The sequence below is a fragment of the Takifugu flavidus genome, chromosome 18 (genome assembly GCF_003711565.1).
Source record: "Takifugu flavidus isolate HTHZ2018 chromosome 18, ASM371156v2, whole genome shotgun sequence".
Lineage (NCBI taxonomy): Eukaryota > Metazoa > Chordata > Actinopteri > Tetraodontiformes > Tetraodontidae > Takifugu > Takifugu flavidus.
In genome coordinates this window covers 556,324-576,184 of record NC_079537.1, presented here as the reverse complement: position 1 = coordinate 576,184, position 19,861 = coordinate 556,324, and the positions used below count along the sequence as shown (strand labels likewise).

The 19,861-nt window shown below is 38.5% G+C and overlaps 2 protein-coding genes across 4 annotated transcripts; both read right to left on the bottom strand.

Annotated features, from left to right (window-relative positions):
- Nucleotides 1–370: 370 nt before the first annotated feature.
- Nucleotides 371–12,500, bottom strand: wipi1 (WD repeat domain, phosphoinositide interacting 1). 2 transcript variants are annotated; one of them, XM_057015931.1, is made up of 13 exons: nt 12,135–12,500; nt 10,160–10,242; nt 8,081–8,247; nt 7,453–7,549; nt 6,594–6,691; nt 6,216–6,308; nt 5,574–5,644; nt 5,285–5,392; nt 4,372–4,536; nt 4,039–4,146; nt 3,593–3,732; nt 2,455–2,555; nt 371–1,023 (listed from the first exon to the last, which is right to left on the bottom strand). In XM_057015931.1, exons 1-13 carry the CDS (start codon nt 12,221–12,223, stop codon nt 973–975), a joined length of 1,371 nt encoding a protein of 456 aa, XP_056871911.1. In that variant the 5' UTR covers nt 12,224–12,500; the 3' UTR covers nt 371–972. The 2 variants fall into 2 exon arrangements, with proteins under 2 accessions (XP_056871911.1, XP_056871910.1); XM_057015930.1 differs by having other exon boundaries at nt 8,081–8,250; nt 12,135–12,499.
- A 1,210-nt stretch (nt 12,501–13,710) lies between these two features.
- Nucleotides 13,711–19,500, bottom strand: zgc:86896 (uncharacterized protein LOC415190 homolog). Of its 2 annotated transcripts, none has more exons than XM_057015933.1 (10): nt 19,385–19,500; nt 18,769–18,871; nt 18,268–18,372; nt 17,607–17,829; nt 17,392–17,499; nt 16,904–17,110; nt 16,745–16,820; nt 15,970–16,160; nt 15,628–15,718; nt 13,711–13,844 (listed from the first exon to the last, which is right to left on the bottom strand). In XM_057015933.1, the coding sequence occupies exons 2-10, from the start codon at nt 18,830–18,832 to the stop codon at nt 13,839–13,841; spliced, it is 1,071 nt and encodes a 356-aa protein (XP_056871913.1). In that variant the 5' UTR covers nt 18,833–18,871; nt 19,385–19,500; the 3' UTR covers nt 13,711–13,838. The 2 variants fall into 2 exon arrangements, with proteins under 2 accessions (XP_056871913.1, XP_056871914.1); XM_057015934.1 differs by having other exon boundaries at nt 18,769–18,905; nt 19,385–19,467.
- Nucleotides 19,501–19,861: the final 361 nt, after the last annotated feature.

Below are 19,861 nucleotides of genomic sequence, written 5' to 3'. Positions count from 1 at the left end.
GCGCAGGAATGTGTCATGCATTAATTACACTCCACAGGATATCACAACAGTGTCACATTAATATCTCATTGAAATATTCTTGCTGAATCTAAATAACCATTGGTTTTATTAGTTCTAAGATATGTGGAGCAGTTTTCCATGAGGTCGTTTGAAGCTCAGAGTATCAAATAAGCCACAATGGGCAGTGTGATATAACACAACAATTGCATGAACTCATTCCCACTACCGGTATCTGCAGCAAGGAATCGTCAGGTAAAGGTGGAATGATTAACTAAACTCACCTTCATACACCAAAATCAATCGGTCGAATCTGTAACGCTGTTTAACATGCAAAAACACAAAGTCACACAAACAAGACAAGAGTCATACCTTTGCATAGGTTGATTCTTCTTCCACAACCCAGGTTCAATTCTTTTATTCTTTTTAAACTTGTTTTGGTCTTGTGCAATCAGCAAAACACTTTGCTCTCTCACAAATAGGCACCAACCAACAAAATACAGTACATATGCACCTTCTGGAATGTAACCAGGAGGCAAACACAAATATGTAACACATTTCAATGTGGCAAAATAAAATACAAAATTAAAGGAAAAACAAATTTTATTGCGTGGGCACAAATAAAAACATAGTTAAAGTAAATAAAAAGGTCCTGCTACAATAAAGTAATTCAATAAAATATTTGTCAAGTATTAAAGCGTTGTTTTTATGACCCTGCTTTCACCTTGAGTGAAAGAAACCCTCCCGAAGAGAATAAACTCCCTGAGCTTCTCATCTGTATGAGAACTCATTTAAGGGGAGCTTAGCAGCCCTGATCTGGATGTGATGAATTCAGCAACGTACCTTTTTCTGCTTCCCATGTCAACTTCAATCTTAATGTTAAATTGTTATTTTCTCTCTGACTAAAAATGCCCCCCACATAAAGGTCATGGAATGAACCCTTTCTGTCTCTTTCTCCGTTTGTCCTTCTACCCCTCATGAGCGCCTCACCTGACCACCTCCAGTCCCATCGTGGCACCAATTAATCTACCAAAACACAGGAACAGACCCATTAGTTTTGTCTGCAGGATTTGTCAAATGCAACTCATCATCGCAGATTGATCCACACAGTTAATGGGAAATTTAAGGAAAATTAAGTTAAAATGTTCTTTTATCACAAGTTTTGACTGTGCTACTGGGGCATCTTTCCATTTAATTAGCTGAACTGTATCTACAAATGAGCAGAAATGTTTCACTGGACCTAAATCTGAAAATGTCAATAGTTCTCCAACTTCCAAGTGGTGGCTATGGAATGACTACAGAACAACTACAAGCATAGTTAATAGTTTAGAAAAAAAGGCTCTGCATCATAAATAAGTTCAGGTACTCATACTGTGGAGCGTTACAACCAGGATATCTAAAGGAGCATCTGACGTTCACACAGAGGTCTTAAAAAAGTCAGGTGAATGCTCTGCAAAACATTTCACCTTTACCAGTATTTTGTATTTAAAGCAAATTCTAAATGGAAATGATTCCATTCTTTGTCACCGTGGAAACTCAACTCTCTATTTACAGTTACAAACTCATTGTGGTATTATTTGTACAATAAATTTATTTTTAAAAGTAAAACATTACTGAGGTTTTAGCTCTCTCTTTTCTTACAATTCTGCCACTAATTAGTTATTTTTCACTGAATTGTGCCTGGGCAGAGAATCCCGCCATACTGGGCGATCTTAAGCCCTATATGTGTATAGAAATTCATATTAAATGAAACAGGTTGCACTGGGACTTATTTTCTTTGTAAGAAAAAGGCACTTAATGTTACTTGCTGGGAACGTTGCTAAAGATGGATTAAGGCTGGATTAAGGCTGGAAGTTTTACACAATTTAAACAAAGTCATCTTTGATGTAAAATCATGTATATTTGTCTGCTTTTGAGTTAATAACTGTTTTTGACATCACCCCCCAAGATGGGTTAGATAAAAACCAGGATATTTAACTGAATTTGAGCAGTAAATTCCTAGTTGTTGTTTTTTGTTTTTGTTTTTTTAAACCCAACAGGCACCATTGATGGTTAAACAAGGGTTCATGAAAACACATTTTTTTGTGATGTGTTTAAGTGCAGATGTTGCCATGTTAAAAACGATTTTAGGTTTTTGTTATTACATTTTACTAAATTGCAAGCACTGATTAAATATAAAGCTTTTAATGACATTATAGTTTGCAATATATAATAAAGCTTCACTAATTTCATTAGTTGTCATAATCCCATTATATATTTGTAATATATTGAGCAGCCACGAGTGGAGCTGAATATTCACATGGTATGGATTATAACCTGAAATTTAAGGCCAGTCGGTGTGAAAATTGTGTGAAACTCTTTTTGTTACCTGAACAGTAGCTAATATCAGATATTACTGAGTTACACTGCCAGAGGCAGCTAGCTATAGATTAACAGTTAGCACTACTGGATGCTCACTGGAGGAAACTCGTTCTCGTCATCCAGACACACTGGTCCAGCAGCAAACTCGTGTTCTGGAATGACTTCACCTTTCTTCGCTCCCCCATCTTCAGAGTAACCTGGAGGAAAACAGGTAAGGCAGCCACGATCAGCATTTTACATTAAACCAAATACATTTCTCCTCTAAACAAACCTGCTTGGATTCAAGGGTGTTTCATCTGAATTTGAAATTTAGCAAACCAAAAAATAGAAATCTAAACAGAAAGAAAAACAAACATTTACTCAAACTATTGTAGCCATCTCCAGTTTTAAATCAGCAAAAATAATTTATCTGACGCGCAATCAAGAATTTTACTTGGATAACCATAATGATAACAAAAGCAAGAATAATGCTCCAAGATAAAGATGAAGGTATTCTGTGGGCGATGGTCGCTCTGGTGACTGGGCTGAAAAGCAGCGGGTTCACATGGAAGGTGTTCTAGTAGTAGGGGAAGGTGCAAGAACACCTTCAGAGCACTGCTGAGGTACCCTTGAGCAAGGTACCAAACCCTCAAATGCTTACATAGGACCCTGCGATGAACTGGCCACTCACCCAGGGGTGGACCTGCCTTCGCCCATATGTGCAGTTTCCCCATGACCATGAAAGGGCTAAAGCGGTCACGACGAGAAAAGATATTATATGTTGCAGCAAGGTTTAGCTTTCAGATGAGTCATAATTTTATTATATTGTTATTATTATTTTTTATTGTTACTATTTTTATTATTTTGTATTGTTATTATCTGCTTTGGAACTTTTGTGCCTCAGCCATATGGAGACACTTGCTCTAATCTTTGCTTCCAAGCTCAGCCTATCTGGCCTACACACAGGGTGTGTGTTATCCAGATGGTCCGAACTTTCCTAATTTGAAATGTTCTGTGAATATTTTATGATGAAAAGGGTGCTTTCGCAAATAGTAAAATTCATTTTAGCAACAACTTAAAATTCTAATTTTGTTTGTGAGGACTGTACTGTTATTGTTTCTGGTAATATTATTCCAATACTTTGTAATAATACTTTGAGGTGTATATACCCCCCAATACCCCTCAGGCAGCACATATATCTTACTAAAACAAAAGTGCTTATTAAATCCATCTAAGAGTTTGTCTGCTCACTAACCAGTAAGGGTTGCAGTCACAGGCCCAGAGGCTGGTAAGGCAGCAGTTGCAGCATAGGACGGAAAAGGCTGTACTGGCATCGTGACCTCTGCCCCCACTGAATCTGTTTCTTGAGTCTGCTCATCGTCTGGTCCAAACAGCCTGTGGTAAATTATCATTTTATAATTTTCATTCATGTGTGCAGCACAGTTGTTAAAACAGGATCAAATGAGAGATTCTCTATACAGAGTTTGCATTTTGTATTTTCTCCAGATAACTTGGGTTCATTAACAGCATGTTGAATGGAGACAGCTGCACCACTTAAATTGCTGCTTGACATAAGTTTCTAGGAATGAGAGCAGAAAATGGATGGGGATATTTCTTGGACATGGTAGATTGTGCTTTTTGGTTCCCTTTCTCTTTATTTTGCCTACAATAAATACAATTAAATAATCACATTTTACAAACCTGTGCTTATAAACAAGCATGCACTCCCCTCCATCCAGTGGATCCACATTGTAAATGAAGAACTGGCCCTCAGCTGTTGCCACAAGCAGCCGTGGAAGCTTCTGGATCCTATAACAACAGTAAAAACACGGCCCCCAATGGTTTGCATTCTTCATCAAAAATGCTTTTAATCCTCTTCCACACCCTGCAAATTCACTGTATCAAAGTTTACTTGGGATTTTTCCAGACTTTTGGGATCTGAAAAATGTTACATTTGATGAATGTTCAATGGTTCAACTTTAGCTTATTCAGATGCTGAGAAAGATCTTCTAAAAAGGCCCAAACAGAACTCACATGGCCAAAGCACAGATGTTCCTCTGGTTGGTCTTCAGCAAGTGGACTGTGGCAAAGGCCCGGTCTTGGCTCATCATGTCCGATACCTGAGCAGGGAAATAGCTGGTGGCTGCAGAGAGCACCTTCCCCACATAGGCTGTCCAGGTGGAAGTGTCATCCCCGGCACTGTAGATGGTGACAAACCTCCTTTAGAGCAGGTTCCCCTCAAATCTGTTCTACATGCAAAAACACCACTGAACAGACCAGCTAGTGATATAGAAAAACTAAAACATCCCAGTATACCTGCCCAAAGTCAATGGTGCACTTTTACATTTCTTAAAAAACAAAACAATGTTGTCAGTATAGTCACTGTTAAAATGTTGTTTTTTACAAAGTAATACAGGACAAATATAATGTCGCTTAGACAACTAAACTCCTTGTATTCAAATGTTTTGATTTACGAAATAGTGAAAAAAAAAAAAAAAGTCAGTGTACACAAAAGTATTCAGAAATTCTGCAGAACCCGGCAAAATTCCTAACTGAAGAAGAAATTTGAAACAATCCTCAAAAAGTGTGTTTTATACAGTTAAGTATTTTGCATTATAATTATTGTTTTAGGCATATGTGATAACTTTCAATTATGACACAAATGTAGTTGTGTCCGATTTTGTATATTTTTAGAACAGATTATAGAAAATTCAGTGTATTTCCCAAAAGATGGATAGATGATGGATATATTTTTATAAACGTATTGTATTTTTTGGACTTTTGACTGGCAAAGTTTGCGATAATGGGTTCACATTGCTTTGTCAGACCATCCATCTTTCATCGAAACAGCTGCAGAATATGTGTGTGCGTGTGAGTGTGTGTGTGTGCGTGTGAGTGTGTGTGTGTGTGTGGGTGGGTGTGTGTGTGTGTGTGTGTGTTTTCCTACTTGGGCTCTAGTTGCTCCAGTTTGAAGATATGTACTGTCTCCGTGTTACTAGATGCACAGAGGAACTGCCCATCAGGACTGAAGGACAAAGAGCTGATACTGACATACCTGCAGATACATGAAACCAGCACAGACAATATTTACATGACTATAAAGCAGTTATCACCAATAAATCATCACCAATTCTCATGCATGGCAGTGCCATAGTAACAGCTTCATGGTTTATATGTCTGATGTCAGATCATTACTGTCCACCACTGGGTGCTGATGTAATATAGTGGGTAGGAACCTCTTCATTCCTCGGCGGAACTCAAACAAACGAAGGCCCTCTGGAATGGAGAACACTCGAATGACGGTACCCTGTGAAGAAAAAGGGCCAAGGAAGTGGAAGCTGTATAACGCTGTAGCAGAGCATCTTCTAGCAGATGATTCCATGACAATTTAACATTTAAAAGATGGTGTGAGTAAAACATTATGTTGTTTCCATTATAGTCCATAATACCTCAGGCAGTGGCTTATAGTTGCTTTGTCAAATTGCATATTAAATAGCAATGTAAAATTCTGTCGAAGGATCAAGCATGTGTATACAGTATGTCTGTAAGTTCTAAAACATCATTGATGACGATAATAGCAGGATTAATTGTTGTATGTGCTGCATTTCTACAGGCTGACTTGGTGAAAGAGCTGTGAGTTTTACTGTGCATCAAGAAGTTTGGTTAAAGGCAGTAAAACACAACTGTTCTCAACATCCCTGGGTCTAGCTCACTGCTAGAAAGAAAGAAAGAAAGAAAGAAAGAAAGAAAGAAAGAAAGAAAGAAAGAAAGAAAGAAAGAAAGAAAGAAGAAAGAAAGAAAGAAAGAAAGGAAGGAAGGAAGGAAGGAAGGAGGAAGGAAGGAAGGAGGAAGGAAGGAAGGAAGATGATTCCTCTAACCCTTTCGGAGGCGCTGGCTAGTTGGCTGGCTGTGGTGTTGAAGCTCAGTGCTGCCAGGGGGCTGTCATGGGCAGTGATCACTGCCACTGTGCTCTGGAATTAAAGTCAAACACACAACCACATCCACATGAGACACAAAGACAAAAGGATTGGCTGGGACAACAGGTTGAATTTCAATTTTCTTTATGTTTGTCTGAACCACAGAAACAATATAGAAGAGAAACAAAGCACAAATCATAGAAAAGCTTAGATACCCCTGCAGTTGTACGACTGTTATAGGACTGTACAACAAAATGATAAAACAATCATAACAGACAGCCGCATGACAGTGGGTTTATACTAATAAACGTCTGCACTACAGTTATCATTTATTCTTACCAAACTGTTGGCATCATACACAATGATCTCTCCATTGGTGGCACTCCCAGGGTATGCTAGGTACGAGTTGGAATGGTTGATAGATAGAGCAAAGAGCCCTGTGAGAGGAAAGAGAACAAATGAAACATGATGAGTCCCAGTCGGCTATTTATTTAGCTGTCCAGCTACTAATCCACCCTCATACTGTATGAGGATAATAATTCACAGACGGTAGAGCCGAAGCAGGTGACCTGAAGCGTTCACATGACTCGTCACCCTATCTCTTGCTGACGCACTTGCAGTGAGCCTTGGTGTCCCAACCTCCCACTAGTGGATAAATGTTTGTGCACAACAGATGGGCAGTAAAATAACTATCCTGAGGGTGGTACTTTGGGTTAATTAGAAGGTGGCCCCACTTGCACTTTGCAAGCCTAAACAAATATTTGGCAACGCATGATGTGGAACTACAGGAGTTAAAAAACACAGTGACAGAATTACCAAGAGTTAGTAGGAAAAATTAGATTTCCTCTTCAGTTTTAAAATATAAAAAAAGAAGATTAGCAGTACTTTCAGTATCAGAATTGTCTACCAAGAGGCCTTTAGCCATTGCTTCACATGGAGTCTATTGTTCGTTTTTCAAAGTAAATGTGTGTGATTGATGTGTGAATGGTGTGTGATTGATGTGTGAATGGTGTGTGATTGGTGTGTGAATGGTGTGTGGTTGCTGTATGACTGGTGTGTGGAACAGAGTAAGTGGCCTCAGCAGCTCCCATGAACAGTATAAAGAAAAGGAATATAGAAAGCAAACATAGATGGATGGATGAAGCTCCTTCACACACCTGAAGTGGGGGATGCTGACAGCTGAGCCCATGTGTGTTACCTGAATTGTTAGCTGGAGTGTTGAGAAGAGTCTTTATCAGTTTCATGTCTTTGATGTTGTGAATATATATGGACTCTTCCAGGCACACAACAAGCCTCTGTAAAACAGCAGATTAGGAACAACAACAACATTATGTTAAACATAGTTGTATCGTACACAATATTGGGCTTGCAACTTCATTACATTATGGGGAAAAAATGTTTACCACATTCAACAATAAAAATTATAATACAGTGCTCAAATGTGTAGAAAAGCATTACTTATCATACAATTGATTAAACACAGATTATGGGCTCTCTGATATTCATTTTCATTAAAACGTGTAAATTATTGCAACTGAATAATAGCGTGCTGCATATTAACAGCTAATGCATGGATAGAGCATTAACAGTTATATAAAAGAATCATGCTTATCATATTTTGCTTATTGCTTTTGGCTTATTAAATAGCTAAAGTTTTCAAGCTGCTAAACATACAAATATGTGACTGTTGAGTGCACTCTGTACAATCAGTATCCTTGCAGATACAGGGAAGACATAAAGGTAGACATAAAGGTATCTACTTTGTGATAAAAGACACATTTATACATCTCTTGAAGCGTACTCAGTGCTGTTAGTAGGTGCTTCACCTGTCTGTTGAGTTTGACAGCCAGGATATTGCTGGGGTAACTGTAGTTACAGATTTCTGTGCCCTTCTTGAAGTGGTAAATGTTCATACGCTTTGGTGTGGTTGTGCTCACCACGACAACCAGACTGCTTGAGAACAGACGCTCTACGATGTACACATCTGGAGTCTCTGCTGGGAGAGGAGAGAACGTGATGAAAGTCTTTGGTTTCATTTTAAAATAGGTACGTCTTAAACCAAGATTCTATAGCCAGTTATATTCCATCGGCCAGTACGCCAGGCACCAGTCCCACCCAGCTACAGTGGTGTGGCTTGTCTTCACTCTTGACTATTAAATGATTCAGAGGTTGTTCTCAGGTGCAAACACACCACTGTCTCCCATGGCCTGTGATCCTAATAACTCACATCATGTATCCATTTAAGGTTCGCATTAATCCAGCTCATATATTAATGTGATTCATGTTGTTGATTGTAATTTAGTGAGCTTTACCAGAGAGCCGAGTGGCCTGATGGACACCCCCTTCAAGTGGTTGCCACAGACATTGATGAAAGAACTCCCCAATTAGAGCTATCCAGTAGGACAGTCTCACCTCCCACCAAGCTAGTCAGAAGCTAAGAAACATCTTTCTGTTTTTTTAAACAGTCCAGTGAGAATCTTCAAGGACATAGTCCTATTGCATGTAAATGATGCCTTTTGAAGCTGTAAAAATAGAGAATACCGGTAGGTACACTAAAATAGGTTTCCACATTTATGTGAATAGAAACTGTCTGGCCGGCTGATGAATGCAGCCCCATGTCTAATGTTGAGAAGTGATGTAAACAGCCCTGCAGTTTAGCTTAAATATTGGAAAATGCCAGACCAACAAGAGCATATTGCTGACACACTGTAGTTATTGCAATTTGTTCCAACTTAATTGAGGTTGGAATACATTACATACATTAATTGACATCTCAGCTTAGCATTGGAGACACAGTTACAGCATCTCTGCCTCTTTACACAATCTTTTGTTCTTATGAGAACAAATGGTGACACAGTATGTTGCCTAACACACCAGAAAGTTAAAAAAAAACTCTTGTCTTCTTTGGCACATTTGAGAGTGGACAGGTTATAATCACAGTCAGCTACATATTTTCTGACATTGAACCAGCAAAAAAACAGAGCAATTTTGTGCTGGGTGATGTGGTTCTTGGTGCAGTTGTGTCTGTCTTTATGTACAATGGAAATTCATTTCGTAAGCCAGTGATTCGTGAAGTTTTTTTTCTGGAATATAAGACAGCGTGATGATAAATCTCATTTTGTAATGAAGCCATTTGCTGAATTAGAGTAAAGCTTTCATCCTCCTTCATAAACCAGTGACTGTAGCTCCAAATGTATATCAAAAATGGATTTTATAGTCATCAGCTGTCGACATCATTAGGCTTCCTAAATTTGACAATTTGCGTCACTTGAACGTCTCAGAAGGGTGGTGCTATTGCCTTTACCATTCTGTTTACTTTCCTTTAGGTACAATGTAAAATATAAAATTAGAAGCATCAGGTTATACAGGAGGAACATGAATCCAGGTCCTGATTGATTTGAAGGAAAACTTTTGTTGGCCTTACACTGCACACAGAGCAAAATCTGAAATAACACTGAATTGCGCTAACTATTCCTGCAACTCAAATTTCAGAACTAACTCAAAAATCTGCTCAAAATTAAGCAGCTTTGTAGCACCTGAAGACAAGCCTAAAAACAGTGCCAGAAAAGAGATAAAGAAAAAACAGTAGTTGCACTTGTGTTTTTGTGACACTAAATGATTTAAACTGCATTGTCTTTTCTTTTCTCAATATATTAAGGAAGGAAAGCATTATCAACATCATTCGAATGTAGTTGAGATTTGATAGGTGTTAATATGTGTGAGCACTCTTTCTCCTCGTTTATGGACCTTTGTTGTTTATGGATCACTAATGGCAGCTGCTAGCATCTATTTCTACAGTAGCATCTATAGGTATAGCAGTATGGATATCCTTGTTCTCTTGACAAATCTGTTTAAATGAAATATAATATTTTATTAAACGTGGACAATTCTGACTCTCTACTGACCACTCTCATGAATACAGTCCAGTTTTTCCACGGTGGTCAAAGAAAACAGCTTATAACCAGTCTTCGTTCCCACAGCCAATGACCTGCAACACACAAACACAAAAGCATCAATACAGTATATTCCCATCAGCAGGACTGGATACCAAACTTAAAATAAATGTCTGACTAATCCTCTGAGCTGAAATTCAAGGAAAATTTAAGGTAACACCCTGTTGACTTTTAGGGCGTGTTCGCCTCCAGTGTTTAATTAACTATGTTGAACAGACGCCCCCTTGTGGATAAAACGTTGTATTGCGTGATAGAGGTTCAACTGTACATACATCTATGTAAGAGGGAGAGAAGACAAGGACATGAAGTGTACATGCATCTTCGGTATTTGAATATGATGTGTCATGGACGATATGGATGTTAAAGGTTTTTGAAGGTTTGAACAATGAAAGGTTTTCATACACACCGCTATGGACTCTACCAGAAGGATGCACCACGTTTGCTTGGTTTGTTGAAATCTTTAGAATTTATTTTTATTTTTTTGCAACTTACTCCCCTTAATGTGCACACGCACATGCACTCAGGTACACACAAACACAGATAGATGGATAAAGATATAGAGCAAGTTTAAGATTTTTAGCTCAACAGAATAGAGGGTCAAAACAGAGGAAAAAATGCCCTTAAAGTCTTTACAACCTTCAAACAGTTTATATATTTGACAGGTGCTTGTTTGTGAAATTTCTGTCTTTACTCCAGAAGGTGAGTTCTGTACATTCCTGTCCTGTTTCATCCTGTTTTCTGAGCAGGAGGAAACCTGCTCGATTTCATCAAGAAGCTCATATGATTGCGAGGTCAAACCTAATTTCTGTCTTGATCCATGTCCTCATTTTAAACTTGAGGCAGGGTATTGTCTTTAGACTGCTAGGCTGTTGTCAGGAGGCCAGAGAACATTGGGTCACAGCCTTATCTCACATTTCTCAACACTTTAATTAGGCAAGTTACTAGCTGACATCCTGATTATTGTGCAATAAACTGAATATTCTACAGTATTTTTCCCAATCTATCCTTTACGCCTATTCTTTAGTCCAGTTCTCCGAGTACTTACATTGTAATAAGCAACACAGTTACAACCTGTAATTTGAATGTCCTGTGCACTGTCCTTAAGCAAGGCACTAAAATGGACCTACTGGCCAAGAGAAAACTATTTATTCAAACAGATCAGTCACACAAAACTGTTTAAGGTTGCCACTGCAACCCATTCACTTATTAATGGGTTTTGCAGGGTGTAAGATCCATGGATTTTTCTTTCTTTTTTGATGATTTACATCTTGACTTGTATTGAGCAATACTTTTAATTTTACACCTCTAATATGCTTTATAACACCACCATTGTACTGAGGACATGTTTTTTTGCTGACATCTGCACTCGCCTCTGCTTTTGAGCTAAATCCTTTCCCCACAAAGCTACTAATAAGCTTCACAGCACTAAGCATTATCCAGGGTCGTATTTATAACGTACTTCATGTCGCATAGGGTATAATGTGGTGCAACATAGCAATATTATTAAAGGCTATTGGTTTTAGAAACACGAACACACGTCTAGGCTTCCCTTTCTCATAAACGTATAAAGATGCCACATTGAGTAAAAAGATGGGCTAGAGCTGAGTACTGAGTGCGTACCGATGGACCGAAATTTTACTGTTTGCCTTACAGTATAATGACGTCATCGTGTCTACAGTAACTAGTAGTTAGAAAAGAAATTATAATGCTTACGAAATAACTGTTTGCGCTGCCCTGTCCCTTTACATGTTTGCGTGTAATACGGACTGTGTATAGCTTATATGATTAAGAGCCAACTAGTGCCCTGTGTATTAATAATAACAATAATAATAATAAATAATGACCGAATGTATCATTTAAGGGTATATCTAGTCTTGTTTCTTTGAGATAGTCCACTAGTTGACCCTGTCTTTGCTTTTATACGTACGTGGAGTCTTGGTTAAATGAGGCGCAGCCAAACCGAAGCCCCAAGTCGCCCGGTCCGCTAGGCCCTCCGGTATCCTCTCCGGTCTCCATCCCGATCTCCAGCGACCTCCTTCCCACCCTTCGCCCAGCTTTGGAGGTCTGGGATCGGCTGCTCTTCTTCGCTCGATGTCGGCGGAAGACGGCTTCAATACGGAGAAATGTGGACCGGGTCGGTGCTCGGGGCAGGGTCGGCGGTTCCCTCCGCAGGGAGCACGGTCAAGTTTAGGTTTAGTGTGGGGTTTTCAGGCGAGGGGGGGGCGACGACCCCTGAAATGGAGGAAAAGACGGGGAAACAGAAGCAAAACAAGAACAGCTGACAGCGACGCGTCACACACGGGCCTCCTGTGATTGGATGGGAGTCGGCGCCCGCTCGCGCGGCTCAGAATGTGATTGGCCAGTCGCATAATGCGCATTTCCATTGGTTCCCAGGACGGAATGGAATTTGGTTACTTTATCGACGGTATGAACATTTTCGTCTCAGGAAGTGCACGTGATTTTGTTCCATTCTTATTCAATATCTACGGGGTGGACGTATTGATATTTAAATAAATACCACAGCCACTTAAAGTACTTTTTGTTGCAGTTCTTGCAATATGCACATCACTGTGCAAGTACTGTATTAAATATTTTGGGGTCCTTCAAACGTTTGACATTAGCGCTAGATTAAAGGTAGGCTTCATTAGAAAAAGTCAAAGTTGTTATATTAGGATCACCATGTAGTAGCATCTGCCTGGTATTAAAGAATATCCTGAGACAATAGGGCTGTCAGGATGTGTTGGCCAGGTTACCACAGGTTTTCTGAGGTAGAGGCTATGTAGTAGAACTGGTTTAGTTTATTAGCTTAGTTGCATGTCCTCTGTTGTATCCTCCCACTTCACTGTCCTTCCTTCTCCCACTGCTAAATGACCTCTCTGACCTTCACTTCTGCCTTATTGTTTCATGTATATGAGCTATTATCTTTTCTTCCTGGGCACATTGTATAAATCCACTTTATTTTTCAATGGCATAGCCATGCTTTTGTGAGTTCAGACTTTGTGTTTTGTTATTTGGGCTTGATTGCTAGTGTCAGCTCATTCTTGTGCTGACCTTATTAATTCAATCCTTCAACAATTTGTGGCTTTGCTTTGGAGTCAATTCAGACCTTGTCTGGGTGATACAATTGTGGGATAATGAAAATGAAATTGATCACATAAAAGTCAAAATTTTAAAATCTCCTCGAAGAAAACTATGATTGGTACAAGTATTGAATACCATAAAATCTGTTCACATTATTAGGTCAGCTGGATAAACAACTGGAACCCAATTTGCCTTTGCAATCATTTGATGTGTGTCTCATTTAAAAACAGCCTCCATGTCAGACTTTTTGTGTAATATTGAAAGCAAAATGCAGTATTTTATCATAAAATACTGCAATAAAAGAGGATTAGATACGCATGTCATAAACCAAAAGGCCTAACAAATCAGGCAATGAGAACGAAGGAATACACGTGCTGATACGATGAAGTGGAAGTTGCACCCCACAGTCATGCATGTAAACATTTGCTTTTAAAAAAATGTTTATTGACCAAAATAATGAAGCAAATATCTGCTTTTGGTTTTCGCCATTAGTAGTTTCATCTTTATGCAGCCTTCCTCCTCCCAGGACTATGAAGGACAAATGGAGTCTTCAGTGCTGCACAATAAAAGGACAAACAGGTGAGATTTGATTATACAGGGGTCATTTATGTAACATTATGTTTACAATAAAGTAAAGCTGTGAGCAGTGTTAAATATTATACATCGCATTAAGGCATTTCTTGATTTTGCAGCACGGTCAGTAAACAACTCCCCAACTCTTTAATGATCTCTTACATGTTTAGTCCCCCAAAATCTTCTACTGAACTTGGTTTATGTTCATTCACCAAATTTTAAACATTAAAACTTTATTTCTTTTTAACATTGTTAAATTCCATGAATAATGGTTAAATCCTTTGTAATGTTTTGCCTTCTACCAGTATAATATGAAAAGATATGAGACTTCAGCAGCAAAATATAACTGTTTCTTTCTATTACCCATCAGTACACTCCACAGATGTCTTTGCAACACAGTGAATCTTTGCCTGTTTATAGATTAACCGCATGTGCATTCATGCATTATTTCATGGACCAGATGGCAAATTGTGACAGGGTGAGATACAAACAGGAAATCTGTCTGCTACATCAGAAGTATCATGTTGATTGTACAAATGTGATATTATTCCAGAATATTGCTACAGAAGACTGGGTCTTGATAGAGCAGCCCACATTTTTAATTAAATTAATGAATAACTATTGAAAACTAATGGCAGCCACAGGGAAAACAGAAACCCAAGTGAAACTCCACAACTCCACATCATTCAACAATGTTAAAAACCATCTATCTATCTATCTATCTATCTATCTATCTATCTATCTATTATCTATCTATCTATCTATCTATCTATCTACTATCTATCTATCTATCTACTATCTATCTATCTTCTATCTATCTATCTATCTATCTATCTATCTATCTATCAATACAGGTATACTGTATATGTCTCATCTTCTTGACTGCTTTGTCCCTTCTGGGGTCACAGGGAGGGTGCACATATTGCGAAGGCCGGGTACACACCTAGATTTGTTGGCAGTTCCTTGCAGGGCTCTGTGTGAGCATTTGTGTGTTCAGTACTTTGCCCAACCTTCCATGTTTTACCCACACTGGAGTTGAATCCCTCCGCTTCTCGGCCCACTCTCTAAAAGACTGAGCTACCACCACCGAGTATATATGTTGTTCCCTTATTAGGATATTTTGCCAGCACTGAGCCTCTGAGCCCACACCTACTGTGTATGTATGACGCAGTGCCATTGCTCAGACTGCATGATGCTTCATACTTGTCATTGCTTGTGGTATTTGCCACCAATGCCAAGCATAAGTTATGAGCAAAGCTGTTCAGCCACCAGCTCAATTGTCCCTTTGTCTAGAGTTACAGCACGAGCTGCTTCCCAACTTAGTGCTGACGAAGCCTCACTCTGGTAGCTGGATGTTAGCTCACTCAGTGGAGAAATATTCGAATTATTTCATTATTACAATGATTTAACAGCATCCCTTAACTGAATAAATTATATTATTATTATTACAGGAGGGTAACTGGACACCTCATTAATGGTACATAGCAATGAAATCATTAACTCTGTTGACACCATGATGGAAAAACAAACTGAAACTGGGTCTCAATTTTGTTGTAACTGACTTAAAGTAATAAATTTGATCTCAAAATTAACAATCACCAGTAACATATCTACCTAAATACTAAAGATTTCCAAATACTAAATCTATCTACCTGTAAATACCCACACATACAGTACCCTGCCCCCACACACACATACATACACACACACACACACACACATACACACACATACAATAATAAATGTTTTTATTTATTTATGTGTACCTTAAATTCCCAGATCACCATGGCTCCATCCAAACCCAGACTACTATACTTCACCACTTTGGTTTTATCCCCAGTCACAACACGCAGCTCCCTGCAGGGACACCACAACATGACACAAAACAACACAAGAAGAATACTCAGTAAGTAAAACAAAATCCAATTAGTGCCCATGCATATATGGAAAGTCCAAATTCAGTTTTTAGTCTTGAAATAAACAAGTGTATTTATGCCATATCCCTGACAAATTACTTTTTAAGACTGCAAGGAAGAAAAGGAAAAAAGCTGAAATGTCTCAATGCATGCCATGTTAGAACCACCTTTCTGGAAAAGATTAACTCTTACGTGATGCTGTTCTTATGAAGGGTTTCCATCTCAGTTTCGGCCTCGTCTGTAGCCTTCTTATCAAGATTGCGGAAGTGTTGCATGGCTGATAAACCACCCTTTGATGTCTGCTTGGGTATGTCCAGCTTCTTCACAAACTCCAGAGTACCTGGTCCCTTATAGCTATACTGGTAGGGGCAGCAATCATGACCCTGTCAAAAAAAGGAAATTAGAATAGTGGTTGCACTTAATTTTTTATAATAACAAATACCCCTTTTAATAGGTGACAAAATGCTATGTTTACATTTTTTAACAATTCAAAAAGATTAAATGAAAAACTGAAGGGAAGAGTGATGAAGTGATGAAGAATATATAACATTCATACATTGTAATGGTTCTGTCTAGTTTATTTGAGAATGTTTAGTTTCACATGAACACATTTATAGTCAAATGAACAATGAATATGACAATTAGAGATCGTTATTTATAACCACTATTTGGGATGTGTGCTTGGCGGCAGTGGAAGACAGCTTTTTATTTACAGAAGAAATCTGTATTTCAAAAAACTCTTTGGGAGGAACAACAAAACATAACACTATGAAAACAGTAATTTAATGTTTTGTCACACACCTAAATGGGAGAGTATTCAATACTTGGTGAAAGTTATTTTAATTAATCTGGAAAATTTAATGTTATCAATGCAGAGACTTTTTTCGGTGTAATCAGACATGTTGGCTATCGTTACTTTTATTAAGATGACTGAGTACAAACAAACTAAAAGTAAGTTGATAGTTACCGCAGCAACAATTTCAGTAGGGCTGACATAGAGTATGCTCAAGAGAGGAAGATGATCTGTGGTCAAATGGGTAACCCTGTTGACAGGTTGGATAAAAGTGTTTAATTAGAGTGGGGATTTTTTTTAAAAAGAGAACCCAGGATTAACAGTGTTACTTACTCTTTGCCCTGGGCTGCATCAGCCACAGAGACGCCACTGTTGTGAGCTACCCAGGCCAACTGGTCTCCACTGGGGGAAAAGGATACATCATGCACCCAGCCTCCACAGTCTTTGTGTTCCAGCAGCATCTCTCCAAAAGGCATTTTGGCCCCCCAGGCAGTAGGTCCAGGCTTATCTTCAATGTCCTTGATATAGGCTGAGAAAACCCTTTAAGCAAAAGTAGAGAACCATTTTACAACTTTGAGAGTTTTCTGTCTTCGATTTCATCATAATATATAACTTTATATTACATTCCTACATCATCATCTTGCAAGGTTAATTATCTTCAACATTAGGATTTTTATTATTACTGAATTTTTCGGGACATTTGTATTTACTGCAACAGTGAAGCACAAGTGAATACATTTCTTCAAAATAGTGTTTGTATTTTCAGAATCCTTCCAGTCAGCCTTCCCACCTCCACATTACAATTTTCAGATGTGTTTCACCTGCAGTGAAAGTCTGCAGACCCAGCTGCCAGCAGAATGTTGTTTGGATGCCAGTCCAGACTCAGGACAGTGGAATACACGGACTTCTTGATGTGCTTACTCAGCCACCTGCAAGACAGAGATAAATCACCTAACTTGTGCCCCCTCAGGCACTGTGGTGGTCAACAACCCCCGAATACATATACTTCATATTCTAAGAAAAAAGCTGCGCTTACCAGTCATTCTCTTTCTCAAAGTAGCAGACAGATATGAGGCGAGCTCCACTCCCCAGAGCAAACTTGTTCTCCAGCGGTGACCACTTGACACAGGTAGCTGCACGGTTGATTCGCACCAGGACCAGGGTGGGCTTCCACGTGCCATCCTTTAATGTCCACACGTAGGCATTACGGTCAGAGGCACAACTCACAATGCGGTTGGACTCCGGGGCCCAGTCTATGCCTATTGACAGATAGTAATCATTAGCACATGCTTGGATATTTTTATTCAAAATGTCTGTTTATATTAATGATACGATTTACTGCTGCAAATACCATTTGCACATGTGTACTAATTGCAATTTCTTGGACATGCGTCAACTAAAAAATGGCAGAAATTAGAAATATCGTAGTCATTTTTAAGTCACATATTCATGCTCATGGAACAAATGATACAAATATTTTAATTTAAAGAAATTTTAATTGTTGATATATGGAGTTTAAGTATTTTATTGTCCAGATTCAGTTTTGTGAACAAAGAAACCACTGTTTTCATCAGTACTGTTGAGTAAAGAATGACCCTTTCATTTAAAATGTAAAAACTTGGGTATTTTTTTATTTGGCATTGTCATTTAACTAATGTTTATCTTGCTTAAAAACTGGCTGATGCATGTTTGTATACCTGTAATCCGCCCACTGTGTTCAGCCAGCTCATGAATCTTGGTCCAGTCTTTTCCTTTTTTCTCATAGATGATTACCACATTATTGTTTGGACTTACTGCAATCTCTTCATAGAAATACACAGGAGCATTAGATACAGGAGATAGATAAGTCATGAATTTTTGATAGATTATTGTTTACATGAGAACTATGAACACAGTAAACATCATGGCTATAAGTCTGTTATGGTTATGGTAAACATGACAGAACATGGGCTACGACTCTTTGAGTCAATTTCCTGTATTGCTAAAGTGACTCCCTGTGATTTTTCAGGCAGCATTAAACCAACAAGAAGTAAATGTATGTGTGTGCATGTATATATGTATACATATATCTTAAACCACTGTAAATTAAAGCTAAATGTTACATAAAATACGGGGATGGTGGAATATACACCATTGATTGATATCATGTTTCTCTTCCTAAGAATATGCTGACACATTGATGTGGATGTTTCACTTACGGGTCCTGTCTTTGTTCCAGGCGTGGCAGGAAAGTGGCTCCAAGCCAAAACTGTGGAGCGACATGTCTGAACAGAGGCTGCTGGAATGTAGGTGCTGTCACGGCTGCACAACAGATGTTGGAGGGGGTCAGACATACCTTTTGTATAGTTTTGAGATAAAGCAAGCATGTTCTGTTGCATTTACTATGAAAATGATTATGCTTTGACAGTTTGATGTAAGAAATTGGTAAATCTACTTTAGTTCTACATTAGTAACATACCTACCATTCCTAGCTAGGTGGGAAAAAATGCTTTATTACCTGTGCTTTTCCCTTCAATCTAATCATACCCATTTAACTGGAGCAACAATCTGTTATAGTTTTACTAAGATCAATAAAAAACAATGTTGAAACAGAGCTGATAATACCTAAAACATTTCTATAGATGTACATTCATTGAGTTTTCACTCTGAAACAAAAATATTTGCAAATAAATGGTGGATTGAAATCTGCATCTAAATGGCTAAATACAACAGTATCATTAGTGCTTATATCAACAGTGGTGGGCCAAGTACAATGACCTATTTCTAACTTGGTTTAATGTAATTGAAGCATTGAGGGTGGAAGCCATTACTTACGTTAATTGTGTGGGTGTAGTGGTGCAGCAGGGCTGTATCCGTGGACTCTGGACAGTCAACACGAATGGAGCTGTGCAGTACGAGTCTGTGAAGAAAAAGGCTGTTGTTTTATTGTAGGGACTGAAAGAAATGTGGGTGTGTCTTAGGATAAGGAAGTAACCTGCATTTGTTCCAAGACATGAGGAAATGCTGCTAATGTATCTCATTTTTATAAATACTTCAATATCCTTCATGTTTTAAACAATTTAATTATTTGTTTACTTAAGTTATTTAGTTATTGATTATTGCCTGATTGTACATAATTTTGTTTCTAAATCAGGCAATAAACAGGAAATTGCATTTATTATTTATTATATTTTTTTTTAAAACTTGCCAAATAATGGAGTTTGTGGATGACAGGGGAGGTGTACAGGCTCCTAAAGGCGAAGAAGGCTGCCATCACAGCAGGAGATGTGGAGAATAGCAATGACAAACCAG

Excerpts from the sequence above, each read along its gene's own strand:
- wipi1 (XM_057015930.1), bottom strand. The coding sequence starts at position 12,223 with ATGGAGACCGGAGAGGATACCGGAGGGCCTAGCGGACCGGGCGACTTG. Across the intron at positions 7,550-8,080 it reads CTGTCAAACTCAACAGACAG|AGGCTTGTTGTGTGCCTGGA; the intron begins GTGAAGCACCTA and ends GCTGTTTTACAG. Across the intron at positions 6,692-7,452 it reads CACTCCAGCTAACAATTCAG|GGCTCTTTGCTCTATCTATC; the intron begins GTAACACACATG and ends TTCCTCTCACAG.
- zgc:86896 (XM_057015933.1), bottom strand. The coding sequence starts at position 18,832 with ATGTCGCTCCACAGTTTTGGCTTGGAGCCACTTTCCTGCCACGCCTGG. Across the intron at positions 18,373-18,768 it reads CTGGAACAAAGACAGGACCC|AGATTGCAGTAAGTCCAAAC; the intron begins GTAAGTGAAACA and ends ATTTCTATGAAG. Across the intron at positions 16,821-16,903 it reads GATGCAGCCCAGGGCAAAGA|GGTTACCCATTTGACCACAG; the intron begins GTAAGTAACACT and ends ACCTGTCAACAG.